The 25,681-nt window shown below is 24.0% G+C and overlaps 1 protein-coding gene across 6 annotated transcripts in view; it reads right to left on the reverse strand.

Annotated features, from left to right (window-relative positions):
• LOC114132118 (voltage-dependent T-type calcium channel subunit alpha-1G) overlaps positions 1–25,681 on the reverse strand; it is a 223,109-nt gene that overhangs the window by 47,390 nt on the left and 150,038 nt on the right. For 4 of the 6 annotated variants that reach the window (XM_050198878.1, XM_050198874.1, XM_050198877.1 and 1 more), the window contains exons 10-11: positions 3,541–3,701; positions 1,803–1,912 (exon numbers count right to left, since the gene is read on the reverse strand). In XM_050198878.1, coding sequence (XP_050054835.1) covers positions 1,803–1,912; positions 3,541–3,701 — 271 coding nt within the window. The remainder of the gene's footprint in view (positions 1–1,802; positions 1,913–3,540; positions 3,702–25,681) is intronic. The other 2 variants (XM_050198879.1, XM_050198876.1) reach the window with 1 other exon arrangement.

Here is a 25,681-nt window from a genome sequence, read left to right on the forward strand (position 1 = left end):
AAGTTTATATATGTGTGTGATTTGTACGCTACTGTCCATCAAATCCGGGCCACTGTCGTCGTATATATTATTGTTGTAAAATATAATATTATATTGTGTACAAAACAACCACCGACACACGTCACGTCACTCTCTCTATCTCTCTCATAAACACTCACACACGATTATTATTTCGGTACATTTTAATATTATACTATTGTAGGAATATCGTTTTTTTTTTTTTTTTTAAATAATTTTAGTACCTACAAATTATTATAACAATAGTATTATGTTATCGCGATTCTATTATGTAGACAGTAGAGACATAACGCTGTATCAGGTATAATATAATAACATACGTCCGTAATTATTATACTGAGTTTAAATAAAGAATTTAAATACAATTTTTTTTCTAGATATTTGGAAAATATATAATCTGTAAGTGTTTATACAATACGTATTTGTGATTATATAATACATTTAATTGACAGAGAAAAATTCACTCGGGAAGAAACTTTTCATCGAATGCATTTCTATAAATAAACATATTTTAAATATTTTTTTATACTTACTAGTTAATGGCGTATGCGAGTTCTTGGAAACCGGAATTTGACAAAATAAGTTAAAGAATTTTTTTTGGGGAAAATATGGTTTATAATTTTATAATATTATGCCGATAAAATATTTTTTAAATTGCGGCACGTAAATCAATTAATAAATTCTAAATTTAATTAGCTATACAAGTAATAGGTAATTTGATTTTAATATTATCTATCTTATATTTTTAAATATGAAATAACATATTAAAATTTTTAAATGTTTTTGAAGCAAAAAATAGTATTTACATACTTAAAAGGTATGTAATATATATAATATATGTATGTATAACCTTGTCATAATACGTGCGGTTCATGCTATAATACTACATAATATGTTAAGACCTACTAGCGACGACTACTATATAGTTATATGTATTATCAGTGAATAATAATTTTACGTAAATACTCTGTTTTAACTACGTTTTAATATTTTCTACGGCGACAAAATACGACGACGATAGCTTTTATATGTCGTGTCTATAGCTCTTACAATGTTTTGTACGTGTACCAATCCATCGACACTAAAACATCTCGATGGCGTCACGGAGTTGGTTAAAAAAGAGAAAAGAAATTCGGTTGCAAAATCGTTTTTATAAAATACCAACTTTTTATATATAATTTAATATATGCGTTATGATAATATTCGATTATATTTTTATAAACGTGACGCGTTGTTATTAATTATCATTATTATTATTATTATTATTGTTACCACCGATGTTGATAAATTGTGCGTATTATCGAAAAATGGTGTGCGTTATCGGTAAATCGTGTTACGCGATCGTTTCCACTGTTCGTTTGCAAATGTATGTTATTTATCGTACATAATATATTCAGACGTTTAACGAAATACAAAAGAACACAATCTTTCGAAATGTTTTGAAATAGCTGAATAAAGAATATATTTTATTAGTTTTACATAAGTTACGTTTTGCAAACGATGTAGTATACAATAAATATTACATGAGCTTAGAATTTTGAAAACTTTGTTGCAAATAAATTCCAAATTTTAGTTCAAGTTTAAATTCAATGAGTAGGCACATAAAATAAAGAGTTTCAAGTATCCGCGTTATATATTATTGTTTAAATATTTAATTAACTCCGAGGCCCATAAAAATGATAATGATACGATAAAAGATAAAATAATTAATATTTAAAAAAGGGATGCAATTAAAAATATTTTATAGTTTGCAGTAAGTATTATAATTACGTTTCATTACTTACCGAATCGATTTGAGCGTTATCCATAAACCGGAGCATTGGCTGAGACGATTCTTCATCACCATTTCTTGCACCATTTCCGTACTTATTATCGTTTGTTTCTATAAAATTAACTGTTTTTATGTTTCTATTAATATTTTCGATAATGATTAATAAAAAACTTAAAATTGATTTATTAATCCTTTTTTTGGTTTCACACAAGTTTGTCAGTTCCTGAGTAACGCTTTGGGTCTCAAGAGACAAATTGGTTGGGTGTGAAACTTTCGTATATTAATCAATGTTTGTTTAGAACAACTTTATTTATACTGTTTTCCTAATTTAAGTCTGGCTAAAAGTTTGATCATTTTATAAGGTACCTATAATAATGTTTCTTTTTTAATATCGAAATATTCTTGGAACATGTATTAAAGCATATAAAAACATTTTAACTCGGGAGTAGCTTATGAAAGAAGATTAAAAGCTTTAAAAAATATTAATATTGTTTCATACGAGAAATGATAAAATACGAGTATATTTGTAATACGACTGTCGGCCACAGTTAAATTTATTATTTCTTTATTGTAAATATGTTTTAAAATATGCGTATTGAATTACATTTTTAGATGAACCGTTTTACTTAGATAAGTAAGATGATAATATTTTAGTAATTTTTATGTGTTAAATAGAATTATACAATTAATTCATTTCAGGTGGTTTGAGTGCTGCTTCAATCTAAATTTTAATTTATTTTATTTTTACTTTAATGTTTTTTTTTAAGGTAAACAATGTTTTTCATAGAAATAGAACTGTAAGATAATCTGATAAAAAACTAAAACTTCTATACTTTTGTCAAATACATTTATTTTTAATTAATTAATTAATTAATATTTGATTTGACAACATTTTAAATATTATAATTTTTATACATACTAATTCTTACAACCTTACTTTTTTTTTAATGATTAGTTTGTAAATGAAGTAATAATGACTGAACAATTAAATATCAAGACTAAAACATGTATAATTAGCTCATCATTTCATAATTTTTATTTATGTCTGAGATATATGAATAATTTAATTAACTTGGAATTATTATAAAAGATTATATAGAAAAATCCATTTTATTTGATATAGTATAATTTTATGTAAATAAGGCAATGACCACATATCTGTATTTATCGTATTTGTCATTTTTTGAAATTCAATTAGGAGTAAAACACTTTTACATTTTTTTCGATGGCGTAGCGTTATGGCGGCTTGTATTGTCTACTTATCAGAATGTATACAAAGAAAAAATACATCTATCGGTATATTTTGCAGCCAACAAAAAACTATTGTTGAAACAAGAGTAACAAAAAAAAAAAACGAACGGGATTAGATTTTTATATATAAAAAAAAAATGTTTCTCGTTCATATTATTATTGTGTTCTAACAGTGTAATTTTTCACGAAATGATAATTTATGATGCTGATGGTAACTGTAATTTTTAGATATATTATGATGACGATAATTTTATAGCATAAGTGATAAGTTATTATTTTATAACTAACAAAATACTGACATCGAAATGTGATTATGATATAGTTAGGTACTGCAAGATCTCGCAAATACAAATTTATGAAAGCTCATCGACTTTGCGCATCCATTATCGCCATTACCGTCGTTATTATGATCATCGGTGGGTACCTACTACCCATACTACCTATTATTGCTGTTATCATTCATATTGCCCAAAGACCACGTTGCGTCTTTTTTCCCTTACCGTTTTTGTCGTTGTTATTAGTGTTGAGCGATAGGAGCGCGACGGTGGTGGCGTTCTGCCGCTGCGCCTTCTCCTCCCTCTCGGTTTGCCGTCGCAACATCCATACCCGATACTTTTTGATCAGTTTCCGCTTGCCTCGCCTCCACAGATGAGCGACGTACCTGTCACACGCACACACAAAGTGACATTTTTAGATCATTAATATTCGCACGCAGGCTGTGAACGAGATGGGCGGGAACGGCGCCTCGAACAGGCAGACATGTGTGGGTGGGTAGGCGAGTGGGTTATGCGTTGTGGAATAGGTGTTGGCTGGGTGGGAGGCAAGGTGACTAGATGAAATGGTAGTAATCGACGAAGGAGAGCAGTGATCAACGGTGGAGGGCGACGATCGACCGGTGAGCGGAAGGGATCGACTGTTCCGTCGTCCTATAAGCGGAGTATCACGCTGGCGGTGGCAGAGGTGACGGTGGCGTGAGTGGTCAGGGGGTGAAATGTAAATTAATGAATTGCTCTCGCAACTGGTGTGGCTCCCTCTCGACTCTCTCGCCCTTATATTGGTGTAATGTACACTGGGAGCCTAACCATCGACGCACACGGCGCTTACAATAATAATAATAATAATAATATTAACCAATATTATATAGTAAATATTATTTCTGTCACACGCATAATATTGGTATACATATACCACACCTGCGAACTCGTGGCATGTTTCGTTTCTTATTGACGCTACCACTCGCAGTCCAACACGAGATCCACGAAAAACATTATTTTTAATATAAACGTCTGTGAATATATAGTTATTCGGGTTTAGTAGTATTTGTTTTTTCAAAATCGTTTACGTTCTTCATATAGGTAGTAGTTATACGAACATAATACTGTAATTTTATTGTAATAATAATTCAAGTATATAAAACGACTTCATGTTTGAACAGAGCTCTATAAATCACTTCAAATACTTAAAAAAAAAATACAACTATACAACTTGCCATGAGCCGTGTCAATAAGACTAAGTCATATTTGATTGTTTTCATTAAATATTTAAAAAAATACAAGTACAGTTTAACATTTAATAGGGTCATGAAGGTGCTTACTTCCTGTCTGCCCATATGTATTTTTTTGAAAAAGTGTATTTTTAGCAGACTTATAATAAAATATCTGTGCCCTTAAAAATATCAGAAACTGTGAAAATAATTATTTTATATTTTATTTTTTAAGTATGCATTGAACTTATTGATATGAAATAAATATATAAATAAGTATTATATTGTTAAATTTAATGTCTGTGTCCAGAATTGTAAATTCATAGTTTTGCTTAAAGTATTATACAAACTAGTAAGTACTATAAAATATTCTTATACTCGGGTATAAATGAGTTATAAAATATTATGTCAATTGGTTAGAAGTTGTTTTGAGGATAAGTCCCGAATCCTCAATAAACTATTCCAAAAAATGTAGACACATTTTTTTATACACCGTTTTTATGTAATATTTTATTTTAACGTATTTTGATACTACATTACATTATCTATTATATTTCATTATAGTCTTCGAACACGTAAATTTAATGTTGGCATTTAAACAATGGATTTCAATAACAAAATAACCTAATATTATAGCATATGTTTACACTAATTTGTAACATTGTGTAATACACTGTATAATATTATAAATATAACATATTTTTTATAATGCATTACTAATAATTATGTAGGATTTCTGTTGTATAGTTAACCGTTTAAAATATACCTAGTTTTATGCGTAAGATTATGTTCACGTTTCACAATTTTAGAAGAATCTACGTACTTGAAATTCCAAACTGTCAATCAACAACCACAACTATTAAAGTATTTTCCCTTTTCAATAGTTATGTAGGTATGCATTATTTTAACGCATAAAACTCATTATCTTGAAAACTATTGATATTTTCTATTAATTAATACTGTTTTAAATAGTTAAAATTCATTATAAAGCTACATTTTTGAAAAAAAAATTGATTTTTTTTCTCAGTATTGTGATACATAAAAATTGAATTTTGAACAAATTGTTAATTTATTAGTAAGTTATATGTATATAAAGTTTTGATTTTCGAGGAAGAAATTTCACAAGAAAGTATCTTGCAGTACGTTAATTCATTGTATTACTCTTCTAAACTTTAAACACTTATAACTAATGACGTTTGGATTTTGAGAGAATAAACATACTAATCAAAAATACACTTATAATAATAAATTGAAATAAAAAAAGTACTTGATGTGTAAAATAAACATTTAAAAATGTTATATGTTTTCACCAATTTTTTATTTGACAGGAATAAGTGGACGAACTAACCAATTTAGATTAAGTATTAAAAATATGTTTTAATAGTAGGTTATATAATATAATTATATTATAACAAATGTTATTCATATCATTAAAAACCCATCGTCTTGTTATTGTAATTTTTATTCATTTTTACCACAAATTCATTTAAAATTATTGTAGTACAGTGAATTTTGGCTTATGTAGGCACCGGTTACGTAAAAAAATTTAAAAAATTTAAAAATTAGTCACAACATTTGAAATAAATTATATTCCATTTTAATTGAAAATAAATGAAATATATTAATATAATAATTATGTTCCTAAAAAAAAAAACGCTAAAATTTGAGTAGCTCAAAATTCGGTTTATATTGGTTATAAACATTAAATTATTGAGAAAACTATTCTGCTTTGAAATAGAAAATTAAAAATTTTTGTTTTCATTTATAAGAAGTTAAAAACTTACAAAATAAAACTAATAATGATAAAAAACAGCGTTTAATTTTTTTTTTTTTTTTTTTTTTAAATATATTGTTAAACACTTTATTCAATAGTTAAGAAATCCTATTTAATTTATATTAAATATAAATTTTATAAAGGGGAGGAGAAGAAAAGAAGAAAAGAAAGAAAGAAAGAAAGAAAGAAGAAGAAAGGAGGAAAAAGGAAGAAGAAGAAGAAGAGGAAAAAAGAGAGAAGAGAGGAAAAAAAGAAAAGAGAAAGAAGAAGAAAGGAGGAAAAAGGAAGAAGAAGAAGAAGAGGAAAAAAGAGAGAAGAGAGGAAAAAAAAAAGAAAAAAAAAAAAAAAAGAAGAGAAAGAAAAAGAAGAAGAAGAGAAGAGGAGGAGGGTACGAGTTTTTTTTTAATTTTATCTAAAAGAATTAAATATTTAATTAATATTAAATAATATTTAATAATATTATAATAATAAATTATTATTTAATAAATAATTAAATTAATTTTTAATTTTATTATTAATTTTTTTATAAATTTTTATTTATTTATTTTTTTATTTTTATTTATTTATTTATTTAATTACTTGAGAGATATAAAATAGGTATAGTTAAAATTAATAAATCGTATAATTTATTCTCTTCCAATTATTGAAAAATGTAATCACTACTATAATAAACATAATTATATCACAAGTTCGTTACGTTGAACTATTGATTATAATATTATGCCTGTTGATATTTTTTCTAAAAACAGCGAAATTATGTATTCTAATTTATTTATTATATATTATATATTTATAATATATTTATGAGTAAAATAATTAATAGTATCATTAAAATATGTTTGCAATATAAATCTTATTGTTCATTTCTATAAATCAAAGTATTTAATTATTTATTGACGTTATTCTATTCGAAATACTAGATATTTTTCTTAATATTTTACGTTAGAATTTTTTTTATGTTTTTTTTTTTATTTCCTGTGTTTACATATTCTGTGTAAATAATATATTATGTAAAAATACGAGTACATAAAGCCAAACTTTGCTTTTAATAATAAAAAAATAACTAAGAATTTTTTACTGCGTTATAATTATAACGTTAAAAATACAATTGAGCATTCCTAGATTTAAATTAAAAAACGAATTCGTAAGTCATAACATTATAAACGTTTGGTGTATTTTCTGTACATTTAAATATTGATTTTTTTTTTATACATATTTATATAACTGCTGGTTTTTGATATTTCTGAGAATGAAATATTTCACTCTACTAGAAGAAAACGTCAACACATTATGATGACTCATTCAAAAATCACTACCAGTGCAGACGTTTAATACAATTCAAATGGGTAGAAAAACTGTATTAATTTACTGATGGGATGTTTGAAGTGGAATTTTTTCTTGGACGTCACTCAAATACTCAATATGTCCTTACTACCTATACGTTTAATACCTAGCGGAACCTAAATAAAACATTTGAAATACAGAAAAACTACGATTTACAATTCATGAAAAAGATACATATTAATTGTAAACAAATATTATTGCCGTTGTTATTATTTTTCGACAAACCACTACGAATCCGTCTCTCAGGAGAGCAATACATAGAAGTGATGATATAGAATATATTTATGTTGACAATTGTTATTACTTATTTCGTTGTATATTATAATACACACAATATACATATATGTTATTTGTATGTTGTTAAAAATTCACAAACAAGTAGGTAGGTACACACGTTATTTTTACTTTTATAGTGGAACAAAACTTGTGTTCGTAGTTATTGTATAGGAGCTCAATACGTATAATATTTTATTGTTATCTTAAGTATAGTAGAAGTAAATAACACAAAAACTATTATAATCTAGGAATTAATTCTTTTGTATAAAAAATAGAGGTTATGTTTTACTTCGGCTCTTTTAATTTTTACCGAATATAAATGAACACTTAATGTTATTCGTTAATCAAAACTTATTAGTGCATAATTATTTTTCAATTAAATTTCAAAGTTAAAATACAAAGTAGGTAATTATTTTAGTTATATTTAGTAATCATTTATTTTATCCTGAACAGGAATGTAATTATTTAAGGTCAAGTAAACGAAATTGATTCGAGTTTCATTAAATCATTTTCACATTACAATTATAAACCCATATTTATATCTCTTTTTTCTCTACACACCAATCTTCTAACATCTTGTATATCACTGATCTTTTAAAAAATTTTGCTATTAATCTGATAACATTTTTTTTTCAATTAATTTAAGTTGTACAGTTAAATTTAGGTACTATAGATATTATAACTTCTGTAACTTAATTATTGATTTAAATCTTAATTTTATGTTTTCATATAAAATGTATAACTATGTCTGTATTGTATTAAATAAAAAACATTATAATTGTTAATAACCATCAATAACTAACATTTATAGTTCTAACCGATATTGTATAGATTAAATTAAATTATTTAAAATTAAATAAAAAATAAATAAATAAGTAAAAATATAAAAATAAAAATTGGCATTTAAACTTTGAAAATGAGAAAAAAACATATAGCACTAAGTATTTATATGTTGTTATAGGTATAATTATTATATATATATATATTATATGACTGTTAGTAAAATTTTGTTATTTTCATATTATTTAAATTAATTTTTATTATTGTTACATCTCAAATGAACTAAAATATAAGACATATTTCTGTACTTAAACTTTTGACTTATATATTTAAAATACATGTTGAACATTTCAGAATAGCAAAATAATCTTATTATAAAGTAATTAAATATCGTAAATGGAATGTGTTTCAAGCAAATCGATCAAATTGCAAACTGCAATAATGACTAATGACTGTAAGTACTCTTAAGACATGGATAAATCTGGTTTATTATTATTTTTGTTTTTAATTTAAGTTAAATTTAAATCAAAGCAAATATTTAATTTAAAAAATCACAAAAAATGTGAAAAATGTATACGGATTGTTACCAAAGGTACTTAGATGGTATTATTGTACCTTACAAATTTTGTATGTTAAATAAAATTAATTTTTCAACCTCCCAAAAAAAATATCGTTTAAGTTGTTTTCTAAATTAATATCATACTCATTAAGTGCATCCTCGTGTAACATTTATTACGCTTTATTTATATTTATTATAATTTTCTTATTAAATATTATAACATTTTTATGATTCAAGCAGAAGAAAAGTTCAAGCTAGGTTATTCTAGGCAATTCTCATTCATTAGAGAGTTGCACACCGATAAACGTGTTACGTGTTTACCTTAAAGATTAGTGTTTATTTGGCTACATTATATTCTTGTATAATCATTAGACCCGAATACAAAATTATGTTAATAATGCGCCAACACGTAATTTTACTACACAGATGGGTATCTAAGACTATCATATTAAAGTTTTTATCCCTTATTAAGCAAGTAGCATTATGTAATGCGGATGTTCAAGTTTTCTAATAAATTCTTTTATTCCTCAACTTCCAGATTAAATTTAAATATTTTGAATGCACTAATGCGAGTTTACAAATATAATGTATTTAAGTTATTTTTAATAAAAGTATTTGAAATGAAAAAGTCTCTGTTTTTGGTTGGTTACCAACCTATATAACTATTGCCATTATTCTATATGTGAACTTCTTGGAAAAAGACTCGAAAATGCACTTCCGGCAGTTAATTGAACTAAATCATCTGGGTCATCGTTCGATTGCTCTACTGCTAAATATATTCTGTGCCCTGTAGACATACTTTATTTCTGATTTCCAAATCGTATAAGTAAATTGCTAGACAGCTAACATATTATAAAACAGTTTTTATTAAATTTAGTTTATTAAATTATCTAAAAACCTGTCAATTTTAATTTGATACTGAACAATATATAAATTACAAATATTTTTTGACTCAGTTGTTTTTATAAATATTTTTATGTAGTTATAGTTTATAATGAATAATAATACACGGATTAAAATTCACGTAAAAAGTTTATAATTGTATATTTATAGATTTTTACTTGAACATGCTATATTATAAGTTACTGTGTATAGCTTAAGGCGTGCATCAAATTAAAATTTTTGGCTTATCAAGCTAGACTACAAGTACAATGGACTAATATCAAAGAACGATGGACGCGTTCAATCTCAATAGGATATGTGATGTTATAAAATCTTCCAAATTGTGATAAAATTTATTGATGTCTATCGTTAAAATATATACGAACAGGAATATTTGATTGCTATAATGATAACTAGATAATTATTAATTATTATAAAAATATGCACTAATGGTTAGTAAAAAACAACAATTATATTGCCAAATTATTTGATTTTAAAAGAGTTTTATGGTAATTTTCTACTAAAAAATTAATATTTATTAGGTAACTATTACATAAGAAAGAAAATCGAAAAAATTTGAATAAGTATCAGTGTATCATCAAAAAAGATACATTTATTTTTATAATTTTGATTTATAATTTAAATTCTTAAGTTATTAGATACGCTATATAAAATGGAGTTTTCAATTAATTATTTAAAGATATTTTCTTTCAGCTTACCTATATTGTACCCATTTTTAATCAAATACGACTAATACGAGTGTACATAATATTACTTAATAAACGTTTAGTTTTTGAATAAACTATTTAAATATTATATTCTAGGAAATTTGAATGTACTATGCTTAAGTTGCTAATTTAGATTTGAATGACTGTGGCTGTGACAAATGTTTGTGTAAAGCTTTAAAGAGACTATTATTTATTTTGGCTATGGTCCATTTGTTAGTAAATTGAGCTTAAAATAAAACGTTTACACACTTAATTCTCGTGTGGCAAATAAACAAATAAAGTTCAAAAGAAAACTTTTGGGACATGTAATGCATACTTTTTCAAAGTTAAGTTTTTTTTTTGGCCAATTTAGAATGCAATAGTATACGTAGTAGTAATACATAATAGAACACTGGCTTTCACCTGTTAGTCATTCTTTCAACTGATGTTTAACAAATGTTTTTATAATTTAAACATGAGTGACTTCTATGATTTTTATATCAACGTATAATTAACCAATTTTATCAACTTTTTTTTATAAGGATCTGTTTAAGATTACCACCACTACATTTATTTCAAAAATAATTATTTAAATAATTATGTTTATTCAAAGAAAAATATTAAAGCAGTTTTAGATCCATCAATAGAAAATGGCGTCTGAATTTTTATAAGAAAATATTTTACGGAAACGGAAGAAACTAATTTGTAAATAATATGCGTATTATATGTACCTATACAATGGCCAGTTAAATCTTTTGTTATTCGATAACCATGAATTGATTTAATAAACGAAATATTATCAACGTTTTAGATAGGTAAAAAAAAATTAAACGATAAAATTACAATATTTTTATTTTATTAATGTGATTTAAAAGTATAAAATATATACCCACACGGATATTGATCTAATATTGTTACTCGGATTCAAATGTTTTAAAAACTTTCTCCTCGCAAAAAGTTTTATTAAAAGCTATATTAAATAGGTAGTATTAGAAGCTTGATACTATATATTTTTATTTTTATTTTTACAGCTTCAGGGTTTCTTAAAAGTAATAAATAAGAGTAGACGTTAAAAATTTATTAATATATATCTGTATTTGAATAAAAAGTTTGATTTAATTTATTTTTATATACCATTTTGATTATTCCACGAGTAGAATTTTCAATCTGTAAACTTATTTTAGAAAATGTGATAATTATAAAAACTCAAACATCAACTATCTCAAGTTTTTAATTGAAATATTTAAATATTCATAAGAAATAAACAAAAATATATTTATTTTGTTTATATGATTTAATATTGATTATGTACAATTATTTTTGTATGATTAAAATATGTCCTACTTTAAATGCTATTTTTTTCATATTATTATTGTTAATAATAAATAGATTAAACCAATGTAAAGTAATACATTTTAAAACATTGATGTAAATTTATATAATAATAAACATTAAATATTTGTGTGGATATCATTAAAAAGTATTAATTAAGAAAACAAAATAAATTCAAATCCTAATTTCCTATTAACTTAAATAATTATCTACACTTAAATAAAATATAGATACAATAGACTCAGACAATAGAATATCTCAAGTCGTGTAAAAAGTAAACTATGTTCAATTAAAAGTATTACCTAATCAAAAACTATTTAAACATTTCTAACTCGATGTGTAACTTTCAATGTCAGTGTTAGTTTATGATGATATTGAACTCATAGTAATCAATTAAGTTTGACTTAATTAAATTAATAACACTTAGCTGTAAAAATTGATTGACTAGAATAAACAGGACAATAATTATCAATGCATTGTCTGATAATTAACTATCTACAAGAACAATCCATTTGATTCTAAAATCGATTTAAAAATATATATCTGTATAATATATTAAAGAATTCTTAAGTTATCACGCTTAACCTTATATTATACCTATATTTTTATAAAAGGTATAACGTATTCAATATATATATGTTGAAAACCTACATAAAATGTCTATCGTCATTTAATGTATACACGTCAATTTATTTTTCAAAATTTTATGGTAAAATAAAATCCAGATAATAACGTAAGCTTTTTACTATCATATCTCCAGTGTTGCGTGAAAAGGAACCAAATTGAAATGGTCACCGGTATAGTTCTCATCGAGTATAAAGCCGACTTCCTATTGTTCAGATTCTTTGGACCGTTATATTATCGATTCCATCCCAAACAATCTTGTTTAAATATTTTACTGTACTATAACTGACTAAACAATCAAAAACGATTGTTCATTTTACACCAGATTTACAGGTATAAAGTTGTGCGCAATTATTCTCAATGACTGTTTATTAGAGAATGGTAGATTAAAAAGTTTGGAGAGAATCAAAACAGGCTGTTTTGATATTAACTTACGGTTTGAGATGAAAGACTACGATATTAATCATTGATATGAAAAGTTCATGATTTACCTAAATAATGTTTTTTGAATGTTGAATGAATATTCAGAAATCGCAACGTTAATGAACATATTATTATTATTATTATTACTATTATATTAAGCAAGTATCTCAAAATATTCAATGATCAATTATTACTTGTATTGGAAAGTTAAAACGGGTATCTTATACGTGTTATAACAAAACTCTATTAAATTACCAAAGTTTCTTCAGTCGTGTAGTTTCTGCATACACAACAGTTTATAACCGTTAAATTCTGGAATTATGAATTTCCATTTTCTATTAATGTTGGTATCTACCTATTTTTTATTAAAGATATTCTCTAATGCTGGTTTTTATTAACTGTATATTTTTTGGAATTGTTGTCAACAAATGTCAAAAAATAGAAAACGTAGTATCTTTAATATTATTTTATGAACATGTCAAAAACATAATTAGAGATTGAAGACTGTATTTAAATTTAAAATGTAAAATTATTAGAAAACAAATTTTTTTTTATGATTATATATAAATATATTTTTTTTTCGATCGATCAATTTATATATGTATAATGCAATGAAGCTCTTTTCCTATCGTTACAAATTAAATAAAAAAACGAATGTAATAAACATGTTTATACAGATAAATATGCTCTAAAAATCTAAAAAATAGTAATAAAAGACATGTTCTACTTCTTTTACATTTCTTCTATATTTCAAGTATATGGGGTCGAAACGAAAACTAGTCATTCATTTCCTCAGCAATGTCTTCTACCTCTCCTTTAATCAATCATGCTATTTTCATGTCATTCTCTATTTTTTCTGTTCATATCATCTTCGATCTTCCACTCTTTTCTTCTACATTTATTTCCATAAAAAAAAGAAATGATCTATTACTATTATTTGACGAGTTGTTAACTCAAATTATAACAAAATGTTGGACGATCTACAAGGTTCCATCTTAAACTTAAATGGCAAAAAACCAAAAACTGCTAAACTTTTGGGATAATTGTTCAACAATGTTTATTTCGACGGTCTATAATTTGTAAATTCAACTTGGCATATTATTTAACATTCAACTATTGGGAAATAATTAAAAAACTAAGATTCACGAGTTATCTAGGTCATTGAATCGTGTGACTTAACATAAATCACTGCTTTTGAAAAACGAGTCCAAGTGAGGCTCGGTTTAACCCTTAAAATGTTATACATTTTGTTGAAAGCAAAAGTATAAAAAAAAAATGAAAAAGCACTAATCGTAAAAACAATAGTTAACTTTCTACTAGCACTTAAAATATTAATTTTTGATTTTAATTAACAAATGAGTAAGCCCACTGAATGTATGAAAAAAATAAAAGACAAATGGTGATCAATATTTTATCAAATTACAATTTAATTAGAAAACATTGCGTGAATATTCAATTTTAAATGTTGGGATATTTTTTATATTTTTATTTGATTGAACCATAGACCTATGTGCTAATAGAGGGAATTTTCCATTGCACTCTATCCTCACAGCTTATTGACCGGATAAACAAGAGAGAAATAACATAAAGTAAATCATGGATGAACTATTACACATTTATTTAATTTAATTTTCGTATCAATCATAAATATATTTCTTTAGGTAGATTTCATCAATATTTCATCAATTAATAATCAATATAGATTATAAAACCTACTATAATAATATTGATAATATTAATAATTATTGATAAAGATATTAATTTGATTTGGTGTCTATCAAAATGTATATTTTACAAATTTATGTTTCTTTTATTCACTCCATTTCATTCTTTGATTTTTATTTTTAAATGAGTGTTTTAGCTTATAAGGTATATGTTTACAAGTTTAAATTATATGGCATACTAAAATAAGTATTCAAATCGATTATTAATTACAATATAAAGATGTCAAAATTGGTAAAACAATTGGGTAAATTGTTATCAATGCAGCAGTATTGAATAAATTGTTAGTTACTAGTATGTGATACTAAATTTATATATTTTAAAATTATTTTATTTTTAATATTTCTTTATTTTTGTTTAAGAACGGCACTACATGAATTTCCACTTAAATAATACTTCAATCCCTTTTACAACTTTACACTTTTTTATATACTTTTATATCAATTCAATATTTCCTAATATTTTTCAGCATGTGTTTTTGAGCGTACAATTCTTCCAGTTGATATGTCTATACTTCACGAGATGCTAGAATATCGAAAGCACAATAATGTACTCACATATATGATTATAATATACATGCATAAGTCTATCTATGGGAATATATTTTGGTGATTTAAATCAATTTTTTTGCATATATTTCATGACTCATTCACCGAAAAATATTATACTTATGCATTTTACACATGTTATATAATTGTTATTTCTACGTAATCACGGATAAGTTAAATTCTTTAATTATTTTAATTTTTTAGTTTTATATCTGTGTCATAATATAACGATGAAAGTGCTATATTCAGTTTTTATACTTATGAAATTTCTATGACTCGAAATATATTCCTTCGCTTTAAAAATATGACGTCAATCAATTTCATGATAATATCTGTGTAGGTACACCTAAACAATTACTGTCCGTATATTGGTAATTATATTTCTTCATATGTTATGAGACTTGCAAATAATATTGCAGAAAAACTTTATTCAAATGCTTTTGAAAAAATAAAAAATACCATGTATTTTGATACAAATTAGATTTTTTCACGGTCTCATTTGTAGTACTTAGTACTTATATTATATTATGTTAATTAATAACATACTAAGTGCAATATAATAATAATAGTATTTAACCATTTATTAATGTATTTATAATATTTCATTTAATGTTATACATAAAAATATATCATAAAATTATCATAATATATACTTAATCGACTTTATTTAAAATTATTAACAATAGTGATAATGGTTAAAATTAAAATAATGAAATTAATGGAAGCTTAAAACATTAATAATTGTTTTTACGAAATAAAATCAAATTACATTAATGGATAGAATAGTTGCTAAAATCGAATTGATTTAACACTATATGAACAGATTATAAAATATAAACATTTAATTTTTGTCATAATAAATAAAAATCCATTTGTCATGATTGTGTGTTTATAGCTGATGCATTAACGGTTAAGATAGAATACTGTCATTTGTTTTGCTGATTGATAGTTAAATAGAAATAATTTTACGAAAATTTCAGGTGCCTATTTCTTTTGACTTTGCAGAAGAAAACATAATATTCATGACTATTTATTAGTGGCGTTCAACATCCAGGGCTTTGTAAACGTTTCGTAAAATTACACTTAATTAACGAAAAAAAAAATCTAATTTATCTTAAGTTAATTGTTATTAGTATTGATTAGGCACCAACACCATAAACTAATGTTTGAGACCAAGACTTCTTTAAACCAAACGACTCACAGAGGTACTTCAACTATTTTATTTCTAATTATATTATATGAATAAATACATTTAGCATTGAGATTTATAATTATGCTGAAAAAAATTTAAAATATTTTTATATTTTATATAATATAATAAATGCACATTACTTAATTCTATTATACTTTTATTATAATATATTAATTGTGTGACTTGACAGTAAGTTGAAAATATAGCCTGAAATTTTCTGAAACGATTTTCAATATTTGTTAATATCTTTTCAAAAAGTATAAGTCATAGGTACTTGAAAATTTTATCAGTTATTTAGATTGGAATTTTCTTTACATAATTTAATTTTCAAAATATTTCGCTTATTCTAAGGCTATTTATAGGCATTTGAAATATTTGTTTTTGTTTAGATTTTTTTTTATATAAATATCGAAAAAATATTTTTGGATAAGTCAAAATACTTGAAAATTGAATACAATTAGTCTTATAGTGATTGAAAAATTATAAGAATACATACGCACAATTTTTTGAAAAATCATCTCGGTTCAGAATCGTTTTTGTATACAATGATATCTATCATTGCATTAAAATTTAACACACCCATTATAGTGACCTATTCTATATTCGATAACTACTGTACAACAGACACTTTTTTTTTTTTTACTTTAATTATTTTAGATAAACTCGTATTTTCAATTTGTATGCCTACTCCTCATAATTTATAAGTTTCAAAAGTGTCTCTTAAAAAATATTATTTGTTAATTTCATCTGTATATTGCTATAATATAATATAATATACATACTACATAGTACATAATATTAAACTATTGAACAAGGTACTTTAATCTGTTCATGGGAATGTTATAACGATATTAGTTACCTAGGGAACGATTTCTATTCTTTATGCCTTTTATGGATAAGTTTTGCATTGCTGGAGGTGTAAGCACTTGCACAAGAGGTTTTATAAACCAAAAAAAGTTTGTTTTCTATATTTAAAATGATTATTAATATATTTAAATTTTAAATAGTGTTTTACTGTATGAAAATATCTAAGTACTACTATTTTTAAAGTGTTATAGAATCATCGTACAAAATGTCTTTAGTTATTACAATAAAAATACAAAAAAAAAAAAATGAATTTGAATTGAAATGCAACAATAAATGATAATAGTAATTAAAATAATAATAATAAATACATATTTTTAATATAGAGAACATTTGCAAAAGTTTAACTTAAAAATAAATATATAGTATACTAGAACGAGAGGTTGTGAATATGTCACCTTTTGGCGATCAATATTTTAGTGTTTATGTAAACCTTACGCAAATATTATTCAAATATGTATCATTCGGTTTTCTTTAAATTTTTTTTTACAGCTCAAATAACCGCTGTAAATTATATAGAAAAGGTTAAATATTGTTGTATAATGTTTTATAATTTAATTAAACAAAATTAAATTAAAGTTAAAATACGATAATATTATAAAATGGACAAATATGCGTAATAAAATTAAATTAAAAACAATTTTTCCAATATCATATAATATCAATCATTAATACGTTTAGATAAATATGATACCTTATTTTTATTTACTCGTAAATACGATTTTGTTTTTAATTATTGTAAAATATAAATGATTAATAATGTATTATACATAAAACAAATATTTCGAGGGCTATTAAAAATAGTATTTTAATTTTTAATTTTATTCATTTATATAAATATTATGGATATTTCGTTAACTTGTCATCACAGATTTGAAATGGAATATAATACAGCTCAAAATGAAAGTAGATATCACTTATTATTATTCTTAAAAATATTAGTCATTAAAAATATGTATTATGATATCATGTTTTTGCGTAAACATATTATGATTAATATTGCAACTTAGTATAAATAGAAACTCTAAGTAATAACTGCCATCTTTTCTCCAGTTATTACTTAGAAGTTATCGTGTTATATGTGGTTTTTTTTTCTCTTATATTTGTGTTAACAGTATTCATATATAGAATAATTTCAGTTCTTAAGCCATAGCGTTATAAACACAAGTGCAACCACCTAGCACAGCACAGTTGCCCTAGCTCTAAATTTGATATTTAATTCTGCTCTATCAATCAAAATTGGTCTTCAACTTGGTCCACCATAGATGATTCACTTAGTATCGACCACTATCCTATAATTACTTGTCTAATACCGAACAGTCATATTAATATCAATTCAATACCTATTCTTATATTTATCTATAATTAATGAGTATGAGTATAATTAATATGAGTCTAAAAATCTACCTTTATTTCCCACAATTGGGTTTTAAATAGCATGTCAACCACATTACGTCATATATAAATGGCTGGCTGGAAAATTCATTCGAAAATAACTATTCCAAGAAAATTCCTAAATTTTTAACTCTTTCCTCCTGGTGTATTATTCTTGGCGTCACGTCTAAAAAACTCTTCCAGTTCTTGCATAACTGCACATTCTTTCGCGGTCACTCGTAATATTATATTATTAAAATCAACAAGGTTCTATTATATGAAACATACATCTCTTCTCTACTACTTAGCTACACTTAACTTTTTTTCCATTCATTCAAACTTTCATTAAATGAATCCCCTGCACACTCCACAACAATTCTATGGTTTGCGACATTACCCACTTCGTTTTCAACTGCCCTAAAATTTCACTATAGCGTGCCAGCTTATTGTCCCTTTTCAAATTCTCCAACATCTCCTTCGACATATAACATATACTTACATCTCAACAAATTATTATTATACTTTCCATGTTATCTTAATTTAACCATACAAGTTTTAGATTTAACGTATCTAATTAATTCAACTTATTATAAATATACTTATATATTATTATTACTACTTTCTTCCTTTAATGTACCTCTAACACTAGATTCTAACTTTCAGAACTAATTATATGACAATGTTGTAGAAAAAAAAATAAATATACGACTTATGACCTTGCTATACACCAGTTTTATTTACATGTATATTGTAAGTGTTTAATTTAGCAATGATAATGTATCTACAGCTCTACAGAACTATAAATAGTTAAGTACCATTACAAGAATAATATTATTTTATAACGAGGAAAAATGTATTCATGTTGCAGATTGTTTATACATTTATAGCTAAAAACAAGTTTTATGTGTCAATCATATTAGGAATAAAAATCAATATTTTGTATGATTTGTCAATACCACCATAAAATTATTAATATTAACTATTCAAATAATATAGCTGAAAATCTTTTCTACAAAAAAAATTATGATTATACAAATGTACGTCGTAATATGAATAAAATGTTTATTTATTCAAACAAATCATTTATATAATCCTATAACGCTTCTGTCATATTTTACTTTTACTATGCATAGTAATCAATTAAAGTTGTCGTTAACTATTGCACAAAAACATTATCGTCTAGATGGTGACAAACTATTAAATTTACATATTTTATGTTCATCAGTACATTACAATTTTGTAGTTAAGTCTGCGTTTAGTTTGTATTAGAGTTTGGGATGTAGGATATAGTTCTTAGGACTTGTAGAATAATAACAATGTAGAGACCTTTACTTTATGTTCGTCAATAACAACCCATTTAATACTTTTAGAGCTGATAATATTGTTAACAGTTAAAAATCAAACTTATAGATATTATTTCTTTAAAAAAAATCCAATCTTATAATATATTTAGAGAAAATTATAGTTTAAATATAGGTACTATATATAAATAATAATAAAAAAAAATGTGATCAATTTAAAAAAAAAATGTATATTATTGTAAAATGTTCTTAAAATGTATAACTATAGGTATATTAAATACACCAATATTGATATCTATACGTGTATAAACATTTTTAGAAGAGTAATTTAAATAAATTAAAATGTTTTCTTTAAAAGAAGTATAATATGGGGTCTAAAGTCTAAACAGTTAATTATATATTTCTAAAAAGGTAAATACGATTTTCACTGTTGTAGCTTGAACTTGAGCTGGTTTTATTCTAGAGGAAATTATTCTCTGGATTTAATCCGAAAGCTATTATTGCATTCAAAAACTAATTCTGAATCAAATGTTTTTTGTTAAGAACTCAGCTGTATATCTTTAACCTGAAAAGTTATTTTTTTTTCACAATAAATAAACGAAACTTTAATTCGCTAAAAAGTTTAATTTTTATCCGATTACCTATCTATAACACGTCATTTTGTATGTAATATTTGATACACATTTTTGTCTTGAATAAATGAGTTATCAGTATAAATAATTTATAAATACTACATTTGTTTAATTTATGATTTAATATTTCGTTCAAAACATAAGTGGATAAAAAAATATTATTGAATAGGTATCTGTTTATTATATTTTTATATTTTTAATCAACACATAAATTATGTTTATACATTATATATTATATATAAGTAAAAAAAATATATTTGATTTCGTTTTATTTAATTTATAATTTTATGGTTTTATTTAAAAATAATTATGAATCTACTAAGTTTCAGTATTATTATTTAAAACGATGAGGTATTATCTTTATTCTAAGATATGTTGATATTAACCTACTTTGAAATTAGTTAAACATTTTAACAAATAAATTAGCAAAACTATTTTTTCTTTATTGCATGTTATAGGTACTCTAAAACTTATTATTTAAGAACACACCCACTTTTTAACAGTTTATATTTTCACATATTTAACCGTTTGGTATTTGGTTTAAATATAACACAAAGTATGAATTTTTAAAAATAAATAAAAGAAAACATACATTCGTGGAAAACATTATACATTTGTCATTTCGAGAGGATGAAAATGCTGTAAAAATATTGGTTTTGGCAGTTCCGTAGTAAATTATACTACTATGTTGTCATTTCATTGTGTTTAGAGTTGTTATTTTATGATTGTCAAGCTTCAGTTATTTACTTGACGGTAAAATAAACTCAGTGACAGCTTTGACTTTAAACTATATTTAATTTAAACAAACCATATAAAGATTTAGTATTTTTATCGATGACTATTAATTTTTGTAAGCATATTTGATGGAATATAACCAATAATTTTACAAGCATCAAAATATTAATTTACATTATCTATAACTAAATAACCTGATAGCTCTTAATTAAAATAATGTACATTTTATTTTATTTATTATATAATATTGTCCTACAATTGAATGTATATATATATTTTTTATGAATAGTTACTATGTTTTATAAAATGTATTAAAATAAATGTTTGCATATTTTAAAACTAAGTTTGTATAATTAGAAACCCAGTATTATTAGATACAGTTCAATACAAACATTTTAGCTAATTTATGTAATTCAATGAATGCACGTTCAATTAAAACCAAACATTCCAGAGGCAAGAATATTTAATTGAATTTTATAATTTGTGATTTAGACATAATTATTTATACTAGTAATTAAATGTTAATAAATAGCTATACTAAATATATTACTACATGTTTTTCCATATATTCAAATTGAATAAATTATAACTTTTTAAAATTATTTTTAATGTAAAAACTTATTGTTATATTTATTAAATAAATTTAAAACAGTGTGTTTTAAGAAATGCTTTACGGTTTAAGATTACTTTTAATTCATGTTCTGTTTTATTTTAATTTAATTTTTCTGTACAACGTTCAATAGTTGTCAAAATAATGTTATATCGTTATAATGTAAACCATTAGCCAGTGATCAAGTTTTCTTGATAAGTGACTTACAAAACAGCATGAAATAATTTATCAATCATACGCTAAAGTGCTGCATAAAATAAATTGATTATTTCATTTCTCTAGAGATACAACAAATAATTAAAAAAAAAAAAAAACATTTAGTACACAGTTGTATTTGATTATGTTCGATTGAGTTTAGATTTAGGTAATATGTTGATAAATAATAATTTTGTTTATTTTAAAACATTAGAAATAATACGAATTAGTATCTAAATTAGATTTCATTGCAACTTATTTTAAATTAAACAATTTATAGAATTCAAGTTTATATTTTTTGATTCCACAAACAACTGAAATGTATTATTTTTTAATTACAGTATAATAAAGTAAACAATATTAAAATAAAGCAACGTAATATGTAATTTAAATATGTTCATGATTAAAAAATATAATTAATTAGATTATTTACAGCTTTTACAAAATCTCCACTAAGGTTACAAAAAGTTTTTTAATTAAGAAAATACTAGGTTAAACTCTAAACGAAATAATTCAACATTTTAAAGTATTTTAATAATATGCTATTTTTATTAATACCTACATTTTCTTATTTCTATTGTCATAACAATGAACTTTTTGACAAAAAAAGGTTAATTGTTTTTAAATTTTAACTCAAACATGTCTTAATTAATTACTAGTTTACGAGTTTTTTTGATTCCATTCCCTACCTATTGAATTTTTAATGCATTATTAAAAGCTATAACTATGATAAGTACAATATTTTCTCGGAGAAATAAAATGTTGATTAATTAATGTTGTAATCGAGTAAACATTTTTAATTTTTGATGATGCAACGGACAAGTTTAATTAATTTACTTGCAATTTATAATGAATTTATTAACAATAGGCATATTTGTCTATAAATATAAAATAATAATTTTTTTTAATAATATTTTGATGTTCCAGAATAGTACGTTTTTTAAAATTATCTGAAGCTTTTTGATTTATATTTAAAAAAAAAAAATACGAAGTATTAGAATACATAATGAATTACATTAAATCAACTAAATATGTATTATTATGAAATGATTTAATGATATAATAACATTTCGTTAAATCATAAGACAATATATATTAATTAACTAAAACGATACGGTTTTGAAGAAAATAAAAAAATTACAAAATAATTTGACAACATGTTAACGAATTTTCTTAAACAAAAAGTTGTTCAACAACTGAAATGCATCATTTTGTTTTTTGTACTGGTGTTAACTACATTAACAACGACAACATTGACTTGAAGAGATGGCTCGAAAATGTATACAGTAGAAAAGGGTAGCGTCGTTGTAAATAAGGGATAATCGCCAGTGTTAATATAGGACGAGAGGGCTCGGTAGAGCACTTATTTGAAAACGTATTGCCAACATCAACTCGTGTTCCAATTGTTTTTATCGAATCATTAGTCCTTCGGTGTTAATCGTTGGGATCAGTAATGGGGAAATGTCGAGATAGTTAATAACTGACGGCTGGGTGTAATATTCAGACCTTTATCATTCCTCATTCTCCGAGTAATGATAGTTATAACCGCTAATGAGACAAAACTCGAAGTGTCAACCCAAATTATTATTTGGGTATTTATTCTTGTTTTAACGATGTTTCAAATATACACATGTATAACATTTTTTATTATTGTTATCCCTAATGACTAGATGATCACTATTGGTTATGATTAAACGTTCCTTTTATTTGTCTTTGCAAACAATGAATTCTAAAATCCTAAATTGCATTTATGCGTTTTTATTATTTCTACTAAGTGGCCAACTTTTTAAGAGAAAAACATGATCATAAATTATGCACTATAGTTATGCATATGGTTATATCGTCTGTAGTAGTATGAACAATTTTTATTGCTGCTTTTATGACTCTAATTGATTACAAAAATATAAATTTAAGTATCAATAAGTTGAAAATCAAAAACAAAGGTATTATAATTTTAAATAATATGTGTACATAATATAATCGCTTATGACTTTATAATAAAAGGTAATTTAAAACATAATTTATAGATAAAAATATACAATAAAATTAAGTCTTAAATTTGTCCATAAATAAGAAATTATTTTGTAAGTGGGTATTATAACTTTATTATGAATATTTTTGAACTGATAATTTCATCATTTTCTTAAAGATCATTTTTCATTATCAACAAGTATAAAATAATTCAAATAATATTTTCTCCTCGGTTTTGAATTATAAAGTTAAAGAATCGTTAAATTAATTTTGAATATATTACATAGTTAAATAATAGGTAATTGGAAAATTATTAATAAAATCAAAATTTTCTTGCCCTAGTTATGGTAAGTTGTTAAATGTATATATGAATATTAAATATATAATAAACTGCTGATTTGCTAAATGTTTTAAACATTTTAAAGTGTATAGAATAATAATAAAAAAAAAATATATTCTATAATATATTTTTTTACAAAAATTCAAATTTATCTTAAATTTGTTATAACTTGAATGCACTGATTTATAATAAACTATAGAACTGTATAAATATTTTACATAAATGTTTCAAAAATGCAGAAAGTTTCGTTTATTTTCAAATAAAAATAGCAAACGACGATTGATATTGCTAACATTAGTGAAACAAACATATCGAAAATGATATTTTAAGTATAAAGTTAACTTGCTGAATTAATTATTCTACGAACGGTAATTAATTTCCGAATTTCCGTTTTCACCATGAAGCCCTATTATACCTACCGTATATGTTTAAGTGTAGGTAAAGTACAATTGTACACACAATGGCATTTTAAACGACTAAATTATTAATCTAAACGAAATAAACAATAATTACTATGATGACAATGACAATTTAATCGGAGAATCGTATTTGTCAAAAAATCAGTACCCTGTATCCTATTTGATGCAGGAAATTGATAATGATTTATCGATACCTGATTATAATACACATTAGCATCATAAGATTGTATTCTACAGGTTACGTAATAAAAATCAGTTTCATTGATGATGCTAATAAGTAATAATAATATGTATAACTGAATGTTGTGTGAATATAAAAACACGCGATACGACTTAATATTAATTTTTAAGTAGAGATTTTGAGATTATCATATTGCGTAACATGAGTGCGTGATGATTATAAATTATGATAATGATAATAAGAATTATATGGTGAAATAAACGATTTTGGTTTCATAATAATAACTTCGTTTACAAATTAGAAACGATTTTAAACTGATTCATAACTATAATGTTTTCGACTGAATCACAGCGGGGTTGATATATTATTATAC

Source organism: Aphis gossypii, chromosome 1 (assembly GCF_020184175.1).
Source record: "Aphis gossypii isolate Hap1 chromosome 1, ASM2018417v2, whole genome shotgun sequence".
Lineage (NCBI taxonomy): Eukaryota > Metazoa > Arthropoda > Insecta > Hemiptera > Aphididae > Aphis > Aphis gossypii.